Source organism: Rhinopithecus roxellana, chromosome 21 (genome assembly GCF_007565055.1).
Source record: "Rhinopithecus roxellana isolate Shanxi Qingling chromosome 21, ASM756505v1, whole genome shotgun sequence".
Lineage (NCBI taxonomy): Eukaryota > Metazoa > Chordata > Mammalia > Primates > Cercopithecidae > Rhinopithecus > Rhinopithecus roxellana.
This window is the reverse complement of record NC_044569.1, coordinates 6465008-6485748: the sequence shown is the minus strand read 5'-3', so window position 1 is coordinate 6485748 and position 20741 is coordinate 6465008. Positions and strand designations below refer to the sequence as shown.

Sequence of the window (20741 nt, the reverse complement as noted above, 5' to 3'; positions counted from 1 at the left end):
TTACTTTTCTGATTCCTTATGACAGACCACTCACCTTGCCAAATCCTAGGGCATCCAGGAGGGCTGAGCAACGGAGAGCTGTGGGTAATTGAAAGCTCGGGCTCCTGGGAGTTACTGTGTGTGCTACGTGTGCATTTTCCACACTAGGAACTCCAAGAGTCACAGGGCGAACAGCACTGCAGCCTGCACTCAGATCCGGTCACCAGTGACCTTGTCCAGGACTTGGGTCTCTACAACTTACGAGGACAGGACAAGGCTGCCTGCTTTCTCAGGTCCCTGCCAGCTCTAGAACCTAGAACCTATGATTCAGAAAAGTAAGGAGGGGCTCCAAGTTTTATTTTTTTATCTTTTTTTTTTTTTTGAGACAGGGTCTGGCTCTGTCACCTAGGCTGGAGTGCAGTGGTGCCATCTTGGCTTATTGCAACCTCAGCCTTCTAGGCTCAAGCGATTCTCCCACCTCAGCCTCCTGAGTAGCTGGGACTACAGGTGCACACCACCATACCTGGCTTTTTTTTTTTTTTGAGATGGGGTTTTGTCATGTTGCATAGGCTTGTCTTGAACTCCTGAGCCTAAGTGACCCACTCCCCTCAGCTTCCTAAAGTGCTGGGATTATAGTCATGAGCTACTGCGCCAGCCAGGACTCTGGGTAAGCAGAAGTTACAACTTCACACAGTGGTACATGGAGCAGATACAAAGCACTGGGTCGACTTATTAATTACTTAGAGAAGATTATTGCCCTACCAATTACTTTTTAACAAATCCCCCAATAATGACTGTTTTTTCTTTGTGGCTCCTAGACTTTTCCAGTTATTTGGAATCTGAATAAAAGTTTCCTGTAGTTATTTTTAGTCACTGACATGAAAAATTTTTTTACTCAAGTAAATATGATCATAATTTATTTTTTCAAAATGAATCCAGGTAGTATATTTCTTATAAAATCTTCTCATTTGTTCTACCATCCCAGTTTATTCTAGGAGACGGCTCTTTTATATACATATATACACACACGCGCACGCGCATATATGCGTAGATGTGTGTATACATACATGTGTATATACATGCATTTAATATACACACATCTACACACATACATAGAGATATTGATTTCTCTCATCATTATTTTTAACTGAAAGGCAAAAAAAATGTTATTTTAAAATCCACATTATTACACTTGGAGATGTGGGAATGAATCATGCTGCTATTTATAAACTATGCCCACACTTGCCAAGGCACATTAGTAGAAGCTTATGGGATCATGTAAAGATATGTGATTCTCAAATTGTTTTTGATAAGGAGCTTTAGACTAGCACGAATAATCCCTGCAAGATCCTAGGGGAAGTCAGTCCCCTCCCGCTTTTGGCCAAAGTTCTAGGCAATGCCTTCCTCGGAAAGTGTCAGCCCGCCTCGCCTGGTGAGGCCCCCTCCCCTTCCACCCCACGTGGCAGGGACACAACCCCCTCATCCCCACCTCCTGGGGCCCCTTACCTCCGAGGCGCCCGGCCGTGGTGCGGCGCTGTCTGAAGGCCACAGGCACCCTTCCTGGCGGAGGGGAAGGGGAGGAGAGTGGGGAACAAGAAACAGGAAAATCATTAGCCCCACAGCACCTAAAAACATGAACCACAACTTTGGAAACGGGGATCTGCACAAAACGTGGAGCGAGACCGGGCGCGGAGGCTCACGCCCGTAATCCCAACACTTTGGGAGGCAGAGGCAGGTGGATCACGAGGACAGGAGTTCGAGACCAGCCTGACCAATATGGTGAAACCCCGTCTCTACTAAAAATACAAAAATTAGTTGGGCGTGGTGATGGGCACCTGTAGTTCCAGCTAACTCGGGAGGCTGAGGCAGGAGAATCGCTTGCACACAGGGGGCGGAGGTTGCAGTGAGCAGAGATTGCACCACTGCACTCCAGCCTGGGCGACAGAGCGAGGCTCCGTATCAAAACAAAACAAAACAAAACCAAAAACATGGATAAACACACAAAAGTGGAGAGAGAAAGAGCTGGTCCGTTTTCAGATCTCATGTCCACATGGAGGAGGGCTGGGAACAAAAGGAAACATGGAAACGTTGAACTCCTGGCCAGATGAGATTTGAGGTGGACTATGGCTCACTCTCCACACCTGGGTGCTTGAGATGCACTCAAGACGACCGTCCAACCGCAGTGAGGGGCCGCCCGGCGAGGGCGGGCGGGTCGAGGAAGCCCAGGCAGAGGCGGCCGCCAGCAGAGGCGCAGCTCCGCGCTCGCAGGGACGCCCCTGACCGAGACGGGCCCGGGACCCCCCGCGAGGGTCTCCTCCGGTCCGCGTATTCACAGGGCAGATGCAGCTTCACATCTGGTAGCTCAGTCTCTCTTTTCAAAAATGTTTGGCCAGATGGACAAGGCCAGCCACAGGCCTCGGGAAAGATTCTTTCCAAGGGTCCGTGTGGTGCCCTTTTCAGCCCGGAGTGCGGCCGTCAGCGGGGCCCGCGGGGCCGTCGGGCGTCTCGGGAGAGCTGGGACTCAGCGGGGAGGAGCCCGCGTGTGGGGAATTCTCGGGACCGCGCTGGGCTGGACCATCACTGCGCTCCGAGGGCCCCGGCGCCAGCAGCACACGGCGGGGTCCAGCTGTGCCCAGATGAAGGGTGGGCTCGGGGACCGCCTGTAACGTGAGCGAAGGGCCGGGCTTGGCGGGCACAGACCAGGGCGGGGCTCCGGTGCCGGGGGAGGGGGCGGAGTCGGGAGGGGGCGGAGTCGGGAGGGGGCGGAGTCGGGAGGGGGCGGAGTCGGGAAGGGGCGGAGTCGGGAAGGGGCGGAGGCGCTCCCACCGCCCGGGGCCCAGGCTCCGCCCGCAGGGGCGCTCCTCGCTCCGGGAGCCCAGGCAGCCGCAGCCAGGAACGCTGCCGGGTCCGTCTGCCGGGTACTCTTGAGGGGCTGAGCGGTTCCTGAAAACGCAGTGACTGTCCCCAGTGGCCTCATTTCCCGAAAAGCGAGTAAACCCGGCCAAGTGCCCCCAGGAGCCCCCGTCCAGCCCGGCTGCACCCCCGAGGCCCGGCCCTCGGCTGACCCTGCGCCCCGCTCCCTTCGCCGCACCCCACTCCGACAGGCGGCCCCGCCACCCCAGACCGGACACCGCCCGAGGCGCGCCTGCTGCTCCTCTGGGCCGCCGCCCCCCTCCCTCACCCCAGCCCTCGGCCCGCGTGTCCCGCGTCTCGCACGGGACCCCGGCCTCCCTCCTGGTCTGCAGCGCTGAGTGTCTGGGCAGAGGCCGCTGCGCTAGGCGGCACCGCCGCGGCTTCCCTGAACGCGAGGACGATCTTAACCTATCTAATCCATCGATGGATCCATCTAGCTCTGTCTAATCTATTTCTCTCTATCCATTCATCCATCTACTCTATCCATCTGTCCTTCTAATCTATCTCTATCCATTTGTCTCTGCCTATCCAACTTACCCATTCATCAAGCAATCTAGGCCATCTAGCTATCTAAATATCTCTCTCTCTCCATCCATCCATCCATCCATCCATCCATCCATCCATCCATCCATCCATCCATCCATCGAATCCATCTATTGAGATGGGGGTCTCGCTATGCTGCCCAAGCTGATCTTGAACTCCTGCCTCAGCCTGCTAAAGTGCTGAAATTACAGGCTAGCGCCACCATGCCGGGCTAGGGACTCTCCTCCTCTCTGGGAAATTCACAGCACCCATAACTAAGAACTGCTGCTGTTGACATCTCATCACACTTGTCTCATCTTTTCCTCTATATGTGTACTTTAAAAAACCACACAGGTAATACATGTACGCATTGTCCCTCAGTACCACACACAACCAACGACATGCTAGAGTCCCAAATCCACCCATACCCTGGTACTGCGCCTCTGTGCTGTGTCTTTTTAGATGCATTTCCCAGACCTATATGGGTGACACACATTGTGAAATAAGTAACTAAATTCTTTCTTAAGGCTTGTGAACCCAGGTGTCCCTCTTCTCCGTTCCCTCTCTCTCATTGGCCTTATCCAGCCTGTCAGCAGGTCTAACACATCCCACAGAGAGTTCCTGAAGCCGAAAAGGGGTGCAAAGGGTAACTCAGGGCCTGCCTGCAGCCCTGGGTCTCCACCTTCCTCAGCCTTGCTGCCGGGGCCAAGCCAGCCCTGGACCTTTCCCAGGCAGCCCACCAGTGTGGGTCCCATCTGCTGCTGTTGCTCAAAACAAGGCCACAACTGTTATCTATTCATTTTGCTTGCTGGGGTGGAAAAGGGTGTCCTGCCCTGAGGTTCTCAAAGCCTGAGAACTAAGCCTAGAGCAGGAGGAGAGTTGGCCACTGGTAGAAAAGGAGTTCAGGTCATTCCTGCCTTGGGACATCTGCCAGACGGGATGGCCTGGAGATGGGAACTTTTCCTGCCTGGCTTTTGTTTTTTGCAGGAATAATGTAATAGCAAAATTAAAAATCCAAAATGGGAGGAAATGCATCTACAGTCCCATCTTCCTAATACTTAAACAGAGTTCTTTTTTTTTTTTTTTTTTTTTTTGAGATGGAGTCTCACTCTGTTGCCTGGGCTGGAGTGCAGTGGCGGGATCTCAGCTCACTGCAAGCTTCGCCTCCTGAGTTCTGACTGGAGTTCTAGAAAGGCTGAATCCCAACTACCCCGTACCATTAGCTGATGCTCACTCCACAGCCTCCTCTGGTCATTCCACCAAGGTTGTCACACGCTGACTGTCGGCAAGGTCACCGTCCTTAGCCCTTAAACCTCTCGCGCTGCTGGTGAAGCCTGCTGGCTCCTGCTCCATCTCTATGTAAAACAAGGATTTGACTCTGTGACCGGTGTCCTCCAAGGGACTTGTGCCAACTGAGAGAGTGCAGACAGCTGAGTACAAAGATGTGTCTCCCTTGTCTAGGCTGGGGGTCTTTTCACTCACCCCACATGCTACAGAGAACACTTTCAGGGAGAAGGGGGCTCACTACACAGCTGGCTTCTGCTCAGATGGCAGCATTCCCGCATCCTCATTATGGGGCCAATTTTAATCAACAATGAAGGCACTGATGTTCTCGGCTAATGCTTGCATTGTTGCGTTACTCAAACAAGCTGTGAAATAAGGTAATACTGAAAGTAGTTCACAGAATTTCAAGCAATAGGAACAAAACTTTGTTAATAACTTCATACAGGCTGAAATGCATTCCCTGTCTTGTAGACTATTTCCTTGTAAGAACAACCAAAAGGGAGGCAGCCATTCACCCAGCTGTTCATACATGACCTCACTATACAAGTACTGAATACTTCCTTGCAGCGGGTCTCAGTCCTCTTCCGCTGCAACATGTGAGCAGATGTGCACACGTCCAACAGATACTGGTGCTGCATGTCCACAAGGGGTGGGAGACGGGGGCTCTGCACAGTTCCCAGGGCTCATGGAGTCACTCCAAACCCGAGAAACTCAAGAAAGCATCCTGGAATGCCAGTGGGTTAGAGGGGCATTACTCTAGGGATCACTGAATGAATTCTAGTTTACTTTTTAAGTTACATTACTCTCAAATCACTCATGTTTGACCACTATAAGGATCAGTTCCTTGAGACCCACATCACACTGAGCAGGACTCATCAGGGGCTGTTACACCTGCCCCAGGATGCTTACGAGAAGGCACCTGCTTTGGGGGCACACAGGTCTGGCAGCAGCTCTCAGAGGCCTCCTGTATGTGCAGTGCCTTGCAAGCATGTTTTTATTCTCTTTCTCCCTGGAACAACGGCACTAACAAAAAAGGTAACAAGAATTATCTGATGACAATTTAATGTTATACAGATGGAGGCTGCCACTATCAGCATAGGTATACATCTGTAAGGGTAAGAAGTCTCTCAGGTAGGTAGCCAGTGCATAGGCTAGAATTCTGGCCACGTTTTTCATTTTAAAATTTAAAACATTTTTATTATTTTTTAAGAGACAAAGTCTATGTTGCCTAGGCTGGGGAGCAGTGCATTTTCATAAATGTGCTGATAGCATTGAACTCCTGGCCTCAAACCATCCTCCCACCTCAACTTCCTGGATAGCTGGGACTACAGGTGTGTGCCACCGAGCTCAGCTTCTGCCCCTTCCAAACTGTGATCTCAGGCAGCTCATTTAGTTTCTCCCAGCCTCAGTTTCCTTATTTGTAAAAAGAGGTTGTCATGAGGCTCAAATACCATCTACGAGAATTCCTTAGCACAGCGCCTTAAATAAGCTTCAGCAAATGGTAGCTCTTCTCATCACAGGTAGTGGTTACTTGCTGTTGTTACGCACAGTTAAAGAGGGGATACATTTCCATTATCTCTTTTTTTTTTTTTTTTGAGACAGAGTCTTGCTCTGTTGCCCAGGCTGGAGTGCGGTGGCATGATCTTGGTTCACTGCAACCTCTGCTTCCTGGGTTCAAGCCATTCTCCTGCCTCAGCCTCCTGAGTAGCTGGGACTACAGGCGTGTGTCACCATGCCCAGCTAATTTTTGTATTTTTAGTAGAGACGGGGTTTCACTGTGTTAGCCAGGATGATCTCGATCTCCTGACCTTGTGATCCGCCTGCCTCGGCCTCCCAAAGTGCTGGGATTACAGGCATGAGCCACCACGCCCGGCATAATTTCCATTGTCTCTCTTAAGGTATTCCTTTAGGGTGGTGCAGTGGCTCACGCCTGTAACCCCAGCACTTTGGGAGGCCGAGGCGGGCAGATCACGAGGTCAGGAGATCGAGACCATCCTGGCTAACACAGTGAAACTCTGTCTCTACTTAAAATACAAAAAATTAGCTGGGCATGGCAGCGGGTGCCTGTGGTCCCAGCTACTCAGGAGGCTGAGGCAGGAGAATGGCATGAACTCGGGAGGCAGAGCTTGTGGTGAGCCGAGGTCGCGCCACTGCACTCCAGCCTGGGCCACAGAGCGAGACCCCATCTCAAAAAAAAAAAAAAAAAGATATTCCTTTAAAGATAACAAGTTCATTGACATTTCCTTATTATTTTTTTTTAAACAGTATTCCAAAGGTGACATTTTGAATGGAATGGCTGAGCAATAGGGGCAGCTTAAGCAATGTTGTGTTAATTCCAGGATTCTTCAGGAGCTTTCTCTTAAGGTTGGGTGCTGCGTTAACCAAGAGACTCCTCACAGGCAAGTTCTTCTCTGGCTCTGGCTACTTGGTTTCAGTAGAACCCCAGGTGCTACACAGACCAAAGGCCCGCCACTGCATAAAGACTATCTGTGCTCTTAAAACATTAGCCCAGCATAGCAATCAGCTGCCCACTGAGGCAGTCACCATGACTACACACCTCAGCAGAGATTATCTGCACCATGCGCTGTTTTCTTGATGTCATGAGGTCACACAGGGAGGCAGTGGATGGGGTAAAACAAAACAAAGCAAAACAGAAAAAAACCAAACAACTTTTGGCCAGGCACGATGGCTCATGCCTGTAATCCCAGAACTTTGCGAGGCCGAGGTGGGTGGATCACCTGAGGTCAGGAGTTCGAGACCAGCCTGGCCAACATGGTGAAATCCTGTCTCTATTGAAAATACAAAAATTAGCCCGGTGTAGTGGTGGGTGCCTGTAATCCCAGCTACTCGGGAGGCTGAGGCAGGAGAATCACTTAAACGCAGGAGGCAGAGGTTGCAGTGAGCTGAGGTCACGCCACTGCACTACAGCCCGAGTGACAAGAGCAAGACTCCATCTCGGGAAAAAAAAAAAGTGCTGGGTGCGGTGCTTCACACTTGTAATCCTGCATTTTGGGAGGCCGGGGCGGGCAGATCACCTGAGGTCAGGAGTTCAAGACCAGCCTGGCCAATATGGTGAAAAACCGTCTCTACTAAAAATACAAAAAAAAATTAGTTGGGCACGGTGGTGCACGTCTGTAATCCCAGCTACTCAGGAGGATGAGGCAGGAGAATTGCTTGAACCCAGGAGGCCGAGGTTGCAGTGAGCAGACATCATGCCACTGCATTCCAGCCTGGGCAACAAAGCAAAACTCCATCTCAAAAAAACAAAAACAAAAACAACTTTATAACATTGAAGTTTGTGAAAAGTTTTTATTCTCCTTTGGGCTTTTTTTTTTTTTTCTAAAATGAAATTTGTATCGTGAATGAATACAATGGACCGTTGAACAACATGTGTTTAAACCTGGCTGGTCCACTAAAATGCAGATTTTTTTCAACCCAGTGTGTATTCATGAGATGCAAAAACCTCTCATATGGAGGGGGCGACCTGTTTTGTCCGGGTGTCCAGCAGGACAGACTGCGGGACTTGAGCATGCTGGGACTGTGGTATATTTGGAGGTCCTAGAACCAATCCCCTGACTGGTACCAAGGGACAGCTGGGCTGTGCTGTTTGTCATTCTCCTGCGAGTGCAGTCACTGTCAGACCACCACTCCTGTTCGAACATCTCTGAGTAGGATGAGAACATTTTTCTTTGGGGTCTATAAGGCTGTGGGCAGGGTGTTGACAGCAGTAAACATGCCAAAGGCAGAGGCTTTCCTGAGACAGTCTCTAGCCGACATCCACAGAAGGCACAATCTCACACACACGCACACACTCACACTCACACACACACACACACAGACATAGCTGTCTTCTCTGCTACGTACACTTGGAATTATAACATTAGTCTAGTGCTCTGGCCTCTCTGGCTTGGCCCTGGGAGCTGCCCCCAGGGGCAGCTCTGGTGAGCATGGCTACCCAGACCCAGGGACCACCCTGAGGGGCTGGCTGGTCAAATGGCTCTACTGAATCCAGACTTTTAATTCCTACATCTATGGAAAAGGGACACAGAACGGTTCCAAATCTTGCAGGCTTGAGGACAGACACTTTCAGACTCCTTTACACTTGAGCAATCTGTTTCATATTTTCTTCCTTCTGAATGGTCAGTGAACGACCACACTAACAGGAAAATTCCCCACAAATTCAATCTGCTTGACACCAAAACATTTGCGTTGAAGAGAAAAAATATCACCGGATTTTCCAAATGGTTGTCTTTATGGTGCTGAAAATCAAGACGTGTTATCTGCAGATCTGGAGCACAGTGACTGAATTTTTTTCCTTTTACATCAGACCATTTGGCACTTTTTTGGGGGGAGGTGGGAAATACTCCAATGTTACGGTATTTGGAGGTGGAACCTTTGTGAGGTAATTAGGTAATGAGGGTGGAGTCCTCATGAATGGGACCAGTACCCTTGTAAGAAGAGGCTGGGGGCTCTTTCCACAAGAGAAGGTGGCAGTCTGCCATGGGGAAGAGTGGCCTCATCTGAACCCAACCGTGCTGTCACTGGTCTCTCACATCCGACCTCCAGAATAAGACATCAGTGTTGTTTACAAGCCACCCAGTCTACAGTACTTTGTTCTAGAAGTCAAACTAAGGCTGAATTTTAAAGTTTTAGCTCTTATGTTTATATTTTTGTCCATTTTGAGTTAATTTTTGAATATGTTATAAGGGCCCAATGTCATTCTTTTGCATGTGGCTATCCAGGTTCCCCATCACCACTCTGAAAAGGCTTTCCTTTCCCCCATTGAATGGCCTTGGCATCTTTCTGAAAATTATTTGACCACATATTTGAGGGTTTATTTCTGCACTCTCTATTCTATTCCATTGGTCTATATATTTGTCTATATCCCAGCACCACACTGTTTTGATTACTACAGCTTTATAGTAAGTTTTGAAATCAGGAATTTCGAGACCTTTAACTTTTCAAATCTTTTTTTTTTTTTTTTTTTTTGAGATTATTGTGGATATTTAGGGTGCCTTAAGATAATATATAAACTTTAAGTGGATTTTTTTTCCTATTTCTGCAAAAAGCCTCATTGGGATTTCAAAAGTGATTACAATGAAGTCTGTGCATTGCTTTGAGTAGTACTAACATCTTAAAAATAGTTAAGTCTTCCAATTCATGAATACAAGGTATCTTTCCATTTATTTGTATCTTCTTCCATTTCTTTCAGCAATGTTTTCTATTGCTCAGTGCACAAGTCTTTCACCTCCTTGGGTAAGTACATTTCTAAGTATTCTGTTCTTTTTGATGCTACTGAAAATGGAATTTTCTTAATTTCCTTACCGAATTGTTCACTGTACACGAAAATAAATGCAACTGATTTTCGCATGTTGATTCTGTATGCTGCTACTTTGCCAAATTCATTAGTTCTGACACTTTTTGGGTTATTTTTAAAATAGAATCTTTAGGGTTTTTACACATAAGGTCATGTCATCTTCTAACAGAGATACTTTTACTTCTTCCTTTCCACTTGGAATGTCTTTTCTTTCTTTTTCTTGCCTACTTGCTCTGGCTAGAACTTCTAATTAATACTCTGTTGAACAGAAGTAGTGAAAGTAGCCATCCTTGTCTTGTTCCTGGTCTTAGAGGAAAAGCTTTCAGTCTTTCACCATGAAGTATGATGTAAGCTGCGGGCTTTACCTGGACAGCCTTTATGATGCTGAAGGAGCTCCCTTCCATCCTACTTTGTGGAGGGTCTGACATGAAAGGATGTTGCATTTCATCACGTACTGATGGCAGTGGTGGCCCATCTGGAGCAGCTGCTGCAAAGACACTGGCTGCAGCAGGGGAGGCATGGCCAGGGCTGTGTGCTCCACGGAGCCGGTGACAGCCAGAACAGGTGGGAGCCCTGCCCTGTTCTGAGTTGGTGGGGCAGGAGCCCTGCCCTCCTGGGTGCAGCTGCAGACCCAGGCATCCTTGTGCTCTCAGGGGCCTAGTGAAGTCCCCCTGCCCCTGCAGGCTCAGAAGTGCCGGCTCACACTGCCTGGCCTCTCCCAGCTCCTGGTGCCTGCTCCAGTTTTGGAGTGAAGCTGAGGCTGAGCCTGGGCACTGTCACAATTCGGCCAGGTGTGTGTCTGCTTGGGGCGGTGTTGATATGCCAGCCCCCTTCCACCTCAGTCCCCCTCCGGACTTTGGGTGCTGATAAGCATGGGTGGGAGGCTGAGGCAGGGGTGGGCTGAGGGTGGCTTGGTGTGGGCCTGCAGGTGGCCCTTGACACCAACAGCCTGGGCGCCGTGTACATGACTGAATGCAGCAGGAGGCAGGCAGGCTCCTGGGCAAAAAGGGGCAGGTCTCTGCTGAAGCCCCACCTTCAAGCCAGGGATGGCCTAAAGCATGGAGGCCAAGCTGTCAGTTCTGAGTGGAGTCCACAGACCAGAGTAAGAACTTATGATGCTTTTTCTGGGCCTGCCCATGGCCGTCCATGGACCAAACACCATCCATTTCCTCCCTTTTGAGCTCATTAAAAATCCTGGATTCAGTTCAACTTGAACAGACGTTGGATCAACCTGCCTGTGGATAGGAGCTACTCACTGCAGGTCTCCTCTCCACCGAGAGCTGGACACCTACTGGCATGACCTGCCTGGGGAAGGGAGCTACCCACTATGGGTCTCCTCTCTGCTCTGAGCTGGACAGGCATCAGGATGATCTGCCTGCAGAAAGGAGCTACAGTCTGGGTCTCCCGAGAGCTGTTCTGTTGCTCAGTGAAGCTCCTCTCCACCTTCTCACCCACCAGTTGTCCATGTACCTCATTCTTCTTGGATGTGGGACAAGAACTTAGGACCTGCTGAATGATGGGATTAAAGAGCTGTAACACAAATAGGGCTGAAACATGCCCCTCCACTCACCACACTGTGGGTGACAAGAAGGAAAGAAGAGCTACGGCCCTTTGGGGAGCCCAGACCTAGGGTTCTCCTAGCCAGGGCTGTGACACCCTCTTTGGGACTCTGCAGTTCCTAGTGTCTCCAAGCTTTTGGGTACCATCATGTTCCCCTCATCCAGACGTGAGTGCCTGCAGTAGATGCTGCATACAGTATATCTGGTCCAGCTGCAGCCTTGCACAGAGCAAGCACCTGTGCCAGCACCTGGAGCTACCTGCCCTGCCACAGCAACCAGCGCACCTGGCTGTGCGCAGTGGCTGGACCTCGCACTCACTCGCTCACACACCCCTCACCACTCTGTGCCTGGCCTGCCTTTGGCAGGTGTGGGATCTGGGCTGGTAATGTGAGCTGAGCGCAGCCTGCCAGGGGAAGTGGGCAGGACGAGCCCAGCGGGCACGAGCAATACTCAGGCAGAAGGTGCCCTAAGGATCCTGTGACAATACTATTTCTGCATCAACTGAGATGACTGTGTGATTCCTTCCCCCAACTTCATTCTGTTAATGTAATATATGACACTGATGGAGTTTCACGTATGGAACCATCCTTGCCTTCCGGGAATAAATCCCCACTCGCTGATGATGTATAATCCTTTTACTTTTTTAAATTTAATTTTTATTTAGTATTATTATCATTTTTGAGACAGAGTCTCGCTCTGTCTTCCAGGCTGGAGTGCAGTGGCGCAATCTCAGGTCACTGCAACCTCTGCCTCCTGGGATCAAGTGATTCTCCTGTCTCAGCCTCCCGAATAGTTGGGATTGCAGGCGTGCGCCACCATGCCTGGTTAATTTTCGTATTTTCAGTAGTGACAGGGTTTCACCATGTTGGCCAGGCTAGTCTCAAACTCTTGACCTCAAGTAATCTGCCTCCCTTAGCCTCCCAAAGTGCTGGGATTACAGGTGTGAGTCACTGTGCCCAGCCAGTATAACCCTTTTAATATACTACTGAATTTAGTTTGCTAGTATTCTGTTGAGGATTTTTGCATCAATATTTATAAGAAATATTAGTCTATGGTTATCTTTTTCTGTTGTGTCTTTGTCTGGCTTTGGTATCAGGAATGCTGTCCTCATCTTATAATGAGTTAGGAAGTGTTTCCACCTCTTGAAATTTCTAGAAGTTTAAGAAGGATTGATGTCAATTCTTTAAATGTTCGGTAGAATTCACCAGTGAAGCCACGTGGTCCAGGCTGGAGATTTTAGACTATTGGTTCAATCTCCTTACCAGCTACAGCTCTATTAAGATTCTTCTGTTTCTTCGTGATTCAGTCTTTGTAGGCTGTAATATTTTTTTCATTTCATCTAGGTTATCCAATTGATTTGCATACAATTGTTTGCAGCACTGTTTTATAGTCCTTTTCATTTCTGTATCTTTTGGATCATTTGTCATCCAACTAATACATTTCATATTATCAAAGGACAGTCATCTGCAGCCATGACGTGCTGAGGATTCCCTGTGCTGTGCCGTGGGCTGTAGCCTGCTGCCATGCGTCCACGTGTGCAAGGCCACACCATGCCCTGAACCCTCCTGGGCTTATGCTCTCAGCTACACTCTCCTTTCCACACACACAGAGGACCCCAGGAATGATCACATGTGGGGACTGGAAACAACCAGGGAGAGCATTGAACACAGTGTTTTCCAGCGTGTGCTCTGCAACCTCTTAGAGAGCTGGAAAATCCATTTAAGTGGGTCACAGCCAGCATTCCAAAAACTGAAATAGAATAGAAATGATCTGAGCACTCTGTAATTAGTTTTGTAAAACCTCTGCCTAAATTGCGTTATAGGAGGCTTTTGTGTTGTGATATAAAATGTATTTCTTACTGTTCTTCATGGCTAAATACAGATTGAAGGCCTTCGTACGAAGCCAGTTATCCCTCATTTTAGGTGGGGGGAAACTGAGGACAAAGAGGGCACATTCTTCTCTAGGCGCCTCGTCCAGTCTGCGGTAAAACAAGACTACTTCTGGGTATTTTCCTTCTACCCAAGGGCTAACCTCCCAGTGAATGAACATATTTTATGGCCTCAAATAGTTGGAAATCTATTTTTCTCCTGTTCCATGGTGAGAATTTCAAAGAAGAGATGAAACTGATCTTTGGATATTCAGCAACACCTTTGTCTTCTGATAAAATCAATTTTCCCTGTTTTCTCCCTTTTCTCATGCAGCCTCTCCACCATCCTGATATTGTGTCACTACCGTCCTTTCCACTCTAGATGGCAGTCCCAGCCCGGATGTGAGGCCGGCACCCCTCGATGTCAGAGACTGCACCTCCCCCTTTCTTCCTCCTGGGGAATCCGCCATCAGACTTCTCAGATTCAAGACCCCCCAACTCTGCTCAATCTAGGGCACATCCCCTAAGAGAAAAGACAAATCATCTGGGAAGAAAGGGAGGGACCCTTTCTATTTCTAGGGCAATGCAATGGGCTGGGGGGAAAGCAATACGAGCTGCCTCTCCCAGCTTGATGCTGGGGTTAGCGAGCCATCGGGCTTCAAGAGGAATCAGCCTGGGAATGAGAAAGCTCCAGGTGGCAGGGAAATGTGGAACACACAAGATCCAGGCAGGCATCATCCTGACCTCAGCCCCAGTTGCCTCATCTCACATGTGAGAAGTCAGGGCTCAGAGGGAGCTTCTGTGACCTTCACCCAAGGTCACAGAGCCGCTGGGGCTTTGCCCAGAGCCAGACCCCAGCCTGGCGAGCCTCCCCAACAAGGGCCACCCAGATTTAGGATCATTAAGATAATTTTTAATCTTTTTCTCTCTCTCTGTCTTTTTTTTTTCCAGAACAAACCACACCAACTTTCAAGGACTAAGCAAAAAATAAACCAACAGATTTTACTATTAGATTATTAATGCTAATACCTTATAATTTAAAAGATCACTATAAATTTGTTGATAAAAATGTTCATATATTTTATGTAAGATTATTATTTTAGCTACCATAGAAACCATGTTCAAACGAATTACCCTGGGAGTCTGCAGATGCCCAGAACATTACTACCTTCAGCTTCCGTTTACATGATTAGAGGATGTGTTGTAATTGCAAAGGTAATACATGAGTACATTCTTACCATACATGTTTTACTGAACAGACCAGGGCTCCTTTGTCCCTACGTCCTTCCCAGGCACAGCTGTCAGTTTGCTGTGGGTCCTTCCTGACCTTTCTTTACAGATCAGTTTGTAACTCAGACGTCAGTCTCACTAATTGAGTCATGCTTGCCTTTGCACCAAAATTGTATCATTTGGTTTCAATGAACAAGACTTAACTCTAAACGGATTTTGGCTGGTACCAAAAATCAAATCTACTCCAAAGAGCAAATAGTTTTCCTATTTGTTCTTTGCAAAGGAAGATTTGCCTTTGTGGAGAAGCTTTTAAAAAATTTCCCTTGACTAAACAAACAAACAAACAAACAAACAAAAACAACCCAGTCAGGTGCAGTGACTCAGGCCTGTAATCCCAGCACTTTGGGTGGCTGAAGTGGGAAGATCGCTTGAGCCAAGGAGTTCAAGACCAGCCTGGGCAACACAGTGAGACCTTGTCTCTACAAAAAATTTAAAAATTAGCCAGGCATGGTTGTGCGTGCCTGTAGTCACAGCTATTCAGGAGGCTGAGGCAGGGGGATCAGTCGAGCCTAAGTGTTTGAGGCCACAGTAAGTTATGATCATGCCACTATCCTCTAGCCTGTGCAACAAAGTGAGATCTTGTCACTTAAAAATAACCCCAAAACCTGAAGGTAATTCCCATTCTGAGCAGTGCCAACATAGATAGAAGGACTATTTGAGACACTGTCACTTTATTTTTATTTTTTTTAAATTGTATTATTTATTATTTATTTATTTATTTATTTATTTATTTATTTATTTATTTTTGAGACAGAGTCTCGCTCTGTTGCCTGGGCTGGAGTGCAGTGGCCGGATCTCAGCTCACTGCAAGCTCTGCCCCCCGGGTTTACGCCATTCTCCAGCCTCAGCCTCCCGAGTAGCTGGGACTACAGGCGCCCACCACCTCGCCCGGCTAGTTTTTTGTATTTTTTAGTAGAGACGGGGTTTCACCGTGTTAGCCAGGATGGTCTTGATCTCCTGACCTCGTGATCCGCCCGCCTTGGCCTCCCAAAGTGCTGGGATTACAGGCTTCAGCCACCGCGCCCGGCCACTGTCACTTTAAAGATAAGCCTTGACTCGTCCAAAGCTCTGCCCACTGTGGTTCAGGCGGGAACCTGTGTGGACCTGGGGTCCAGCATCCTTTCACAGCTTCTGCCTGGCCGCTTGGCTCCTGTTTCCCTTAATTGAAGGGAGACGTTCTCATTTTGAGGTGATGTGAAATTGTCTATCCTCTAATGCTTCAATCAGACATAGCAAAGGGCAAAACCTTTCAAATAACCACCTGGGAAGACTGAAAACTTGAAGTCCTTGCTCACTCAGACAGACACGGTGCAGCCAACCCCCCGGACCCTGAGCTCTTGGAAGTGCAGTTACCGTGAAATGCAGTAACGAAGAGTTGTCATCGGACAACCGACAAACACACACATCTGGTCTGTGGTGCAGTAGGGTCTGCCTTGCCTGCAGGGTCCCCTGGGGTTCATCCCCACAGTGATGCCAGAGGAAGCCTGTGGCTCTTTTCTTTAGTCTGGGGTGTCAGAGACAGACCAGTACAACCGTATCAGTAAGCCCTTTAGTTCATTCCTTCAAGCCTTACTGAAAATCCTTCCTTTCCATCGTTTTCTACATGCTTTTCTAAACCTATGAGGCAGGCCGGGGTGACAGCAACAGGACACAGCGAGCCAGCCCTCCAGCCACAGTGGGAATGAACAGTAGTGCCGAAACCCCTGCTCCCTGTGCCCTCCGAGGGATCCCAGGACACTGCCTGTGGGTTTCTCACCCGTGAGCCTGGGGCCCACCTCAGAGCCTCTGTCTGCAGGGGAGGGTGGAGGGACACTGCCCAGGTAGAGAAAGGCACTCACCACATGTGGCACACCCAGAGGTCCCCTCACCGTGAGCTCCGAGCCCCAGCACAGCGGTCTCCTGGCTGTCAGCCACCTGCCCAGGACCATCTGCCCTCTGGCCACTACTGCTCCCAAGGCCAGCAGAGAGGCTGCTGGTGCAGGGCCGAGCCTCAGAGAGCAGGGAGCCCACGGCCTCCTCTGTCCCTCTGGCTTTAGGCTTTAGTCACAGAGGAGAGCCCTGCCTGGGGAGATGACGACAGCAGTGGCCACGAGTGACCATGTCAGGCTGGGCACAGGACACACAGTGCACTGTTGACCCAGACACGTGTCTGAACTCTTAACCAGGCAGGAACAGTCTTTACTTCCACAAGGACCTTCTCACCCATTTTTCTGGGAATCAGTGGCCCTCTCAGTCTATCTTGGCCTTCAGCCTTGCGGTAGAAGCCTGAGTCCGGAAGAACGTTTGATCTGAAAAACAACCCTCACGTGCAAAGCCACAGATGGCGATGCTGCCCAGTATTGAAGGGTACCCAGCGAGACGGGTGACAGCCCCGGCCGCACAGGTCCACGCCACAGCAGCCGCCTCACAGCCCGGCCCCAGGGGTGTGGCCCCAGAGGCCACCTTTTCAAGAGAAGATGGAAATTCCAATTTTCATGGGAAATCTCCCAATTTTTATTTTTTATTTTTGAGATGGAGTCTCCCTCTGTCGCCCAGGCTGGAGTGCAATGGCGTGATCTCTGCTCACTGCAACCTCCACCTCCAGGTTCTCCTGCTTTAGCCTCCCAAGTAGCTGGCATTACAGGCATGCACCACCACACCTGGCTAACTGTTGTATTTTTAGTACAGATGGGGTTTCACCATGTTGGCTGGGCTGGTCTCCAACTCCTGACCTCAAGTGATCTGCCCACCTCGGCCTCCCAAAGTGCTGGGATTATAGGCATGAACCACCACACCTGGCTCCAATTTTTAAAAGCTAGATCAACTTAGGTTCCAACACCCTGTGGGGCAAACCACGTACACAGCCATGCTCTAGGCTAACTCTGTGGCTTCTGCAGAGAGGGACTTGTGGGGAGGGCTCACCCCATATTAGGGCACTGTGGATCTGAAGAACATGAGTTTCTGCATCAAGCGGGCTGACAGCCACCAAGTGCTTGTCCTCCTCCCCAACAGCCAGGGCCCCTCCCAGTGTCCACCCCGGGGAGCTGGAGGAGCCTGGCTGTTCCTCCTGGCTATGAAGAACGGGCACCTGGATTTTCACAACTGATTTAATCCCTGTAGGAACTGGTAATGAAGAGATGTGTGATGCGATTCCTTTTGTTAAATTTTACATTGAAACTGCTGTTTCTATAGGTCAAAAATGGCTGAATGTTCACGATTTCATATGCTTCAATCTGGGCAAAGGTCCCTGTCCCTCTCCTGCCTCTCCTTCCACCCGCTGATGGCCAGACCCTGGGCTGCCCACACAGGCCAAGCTGGACCCTCTGGGCCAGGCCACCCGCAGTCAGAAAAGGTCACCCGGGCTCCCTCAGCTCCAGCAAGAAAGGTTCCAGCAACTTGTTCAAACAGCTCGCCGGGCTGTGTCTGGAATATTCATGCCCCTTTATGGTCTTCCCATTCCTGAGTGGTCTAAGATAATGAAAAGAAATGTAGACAGTCTCAAATCTCAGAAGTCACACAAACCAGGCTCCAAAGCAACCAAGCTCAGGCTACCTCTGAAAGAATGCGCAAGGATTCAGATCCAGACCCGCTGCTGCTGTCTGCCATGGTGTAAGCATCTGCTTTGCCTGTGATGTAATTTACACCTGGGTGGCTAGTTTTCATTTTCATCCAGAAATCACTGCTTCCACCACATTCAGGCCCAGTAATGTCCATTCCCTGAGCCCCCCGGGGACACACAGTGTCTACCGCATGGCAACAAAGGCTGACTGGCTTTGGGACACCCATCACATTCACGCAGCCTGCATGTCCCAGGCCAAGGGACATGGGAGGAAGGTGCCAGTGTCAGGAGGACACTGGCGGAGGCGAGAAGGTTGCTGGCGGAGGGAGGAGGGCTCTGGTGGGGGAGGAGGGTGCTGGTGGAGGGAGGAGGGTTCTGGTGGGGGGAGGAGGGCTCTGGTTGGGGGGAGGAGGGCGCTGGCTGAGGGGACGAGGGCTCTGGTCGGGGGAGGCGGGCACCAGCTAAGGGGAGGTTGGCTGTGGCTCCTGACCTGCACCTGCACAGGAGCACACCCTATGGGACAAGGACCGGAACTGGCTGAGCTGGGCACTTCCTCAGGAAGGGGCCACAGAAGGCAGCAGGGCAGTGACCACTTCTCAGAAGGGGACTCTCATCAAGAAGCAAGGAAGCCAGGGCCACTGTGATGCTGTCTAGTTAGCTTTGGTCTGGCCCTTCCTCATGGTATAAGCGGAGGAGGCGAGGGGCCGCGCGGTATAAGCGGAGGAGACGAGGGGCCGCGCAGTATGAGCAGAGGAGGCGAGGGGCCGCGGTATAGGCAGAGGGGGCCGCTCACAGGAGGGCCGGAAGCTTCCTCCACCAAGTACAGCTGCTGGCCCACTCGTCCTCCTCCTCAAAACCCAAACCCATCCCATCCTATTACCCCAAGCTATGCTTCCACCTCCACTCTCCAGGTTTCCAGCAGAAAGACGCAGCTTTAGTTGAATCAGAGTGTGAAGCCTGATCACCCAGAAGCTGGTTAATTTGATGCCCAGCCCCTCTCGCACCAGCTTTAAATAGAACAGCATTTTCTAATGTGCTCGCAGAGGCCTGGGGTGGGTCTCCATGAACAGGCCCTCACAGGAAGCTCCCCCACACGCACAGGCTCCTAGTGAGGCTGCGCCACAGAGAGGACGGGAGGAGCACCTGCCCCCAGCTGCTGACTGGAGGGTGCTGAGCTGCCGCCAGGGCCTGGACTCCCAGGGCCTCAGGTGCTGAAGGAGAAAGGCCTGGGACATCGGTGCTGAGAAAGGAAGAGGTGCTTAGGGACTTGCAGGGGCTCTGGTAACAGGAAAGAAGCCCTGAGCATGGCAGCATCTGCCCCACGCACTTACCCTCCCCAGCCGCCTCGCTGGGGAGGGTAAGTGGAGCACAGGCCGGCACAGCAGCCCAGAGGACTGCCAGGCTCTGCCAGGGGGCACAGGGGGCACAGCCTGGCAGGAAGCCTGGCTGCATGGGGCATTCCTGGGTGAAGAGGGTCCTGGGTTAGGGGCCCTCAGGGCAGAGAGAGGGGAACGCACAGCATGGCCACACCCACAGTATTAGCGAGGCCTGAGTCTGTGTCCGGAGAGAACGGAAGTTTCTTCCTCATCCACTGCCACTCTTCTCCCTTTTGGGGAACCATCAACTAGGCTAATAGACCAGATGTGGAAGTGGAGCGAGGGCCTGGGCCGAGCTGCCTCTGGTCATCGCACCGGAACGCATCTTGTGTTTTATGAAACATCACACAGTCCTTTGCTGAGCTATGCAGAAGCCACAGGAGAAACAGCCACACCTCGAGGAGGGTCAGCTCCCAGTTCCAGGTTACTCAGAAAAGAGAAGGAGAAATAGCATCGCAGCTCAGGACCTCAAACCCACGCTGCAGGCAGCAAGGATCTCTGCAAGCCCTGGCTCAGCTCCAGAACAGAGCTCTCAGGGGCAACACTGTATGTGCATATTAACAAAATGAGGCCCAGACAGGGATGTGGACTTCTGCGGACACAGTTCACTGACTACCGCATGTCTTCACCTGCCACGCAGCATGCAGCCCTGACGGGACCTCTGAACATCACTTCATCACCTTCCTGATTTCAGGGAAGGGAGGCTCTGCTGGTGGGCCAGCCGGCGCTTCCTGGGAAAAGGCGTCACACAAACCTGCTGCCACGTGACGCAGAAAACACTCTTTTGACACATTTTGCTTTTCTGCTGGGCCTCTTGGTTGGTAAGGGTGTGGCCAGTGTGCTGGTGTTCAGGACACAAGGTGCTATCAACAGGGACAGCAAGCGGAGCTGGGTCTGCACCAGGAACAGAGCAAGGAGCTGCCTGACCCACGCTAGGGAGAGAGAAGCCAACACCGGGGCAGGTCTGGGAGGAAGACTGGGGAGCGCCCAGGCAGGGGACAGAGAAGCTCCCTGTGTGCCCGCGCACAGAGACCCCGAGCGTTCTGGAGCTCCTGGAGGGCCAGGGGAGGCTGTGCCTGTTTCCACCAAGTCCAAG

At 50.6% G+C, this 20741-nt stretch overlaps 1 protein-coding gene across 14 annotated transcripts in view; it reads right to left on the bottom strand.

Moving 5' to 3' along the window:
- Positions 1–20741, bottom strand: part of LDLRAD4 (low density lipoprotein receptor class A domain containing 4) — a 432818-nt gene that overhangs the window by 7471 nt on the left and 404606 nt on the right. For 13 of the 14 annotated variants that reach the window (XR_004055631.1, XR_004055632.1, XM_030925766.1 and 10 more), the window contains one exon: positions 1486–1539. The exons of the other annotated variant lie outside the window; for it this stretch is intronic. Coding sequence is in view for 11 of the 13 variants with exons in the window: in XM_030925766.1 (XP_030781626.1) it covers positions 1486–1539 (54 nt within the window). In the remaining 2 variants the exon portion in view is untranslated. The remainder of the gene's footprint in view (positions 1–1485; positions 1540–20741) is intronic. 14 annotated transcript variants of the gene reach the window in all.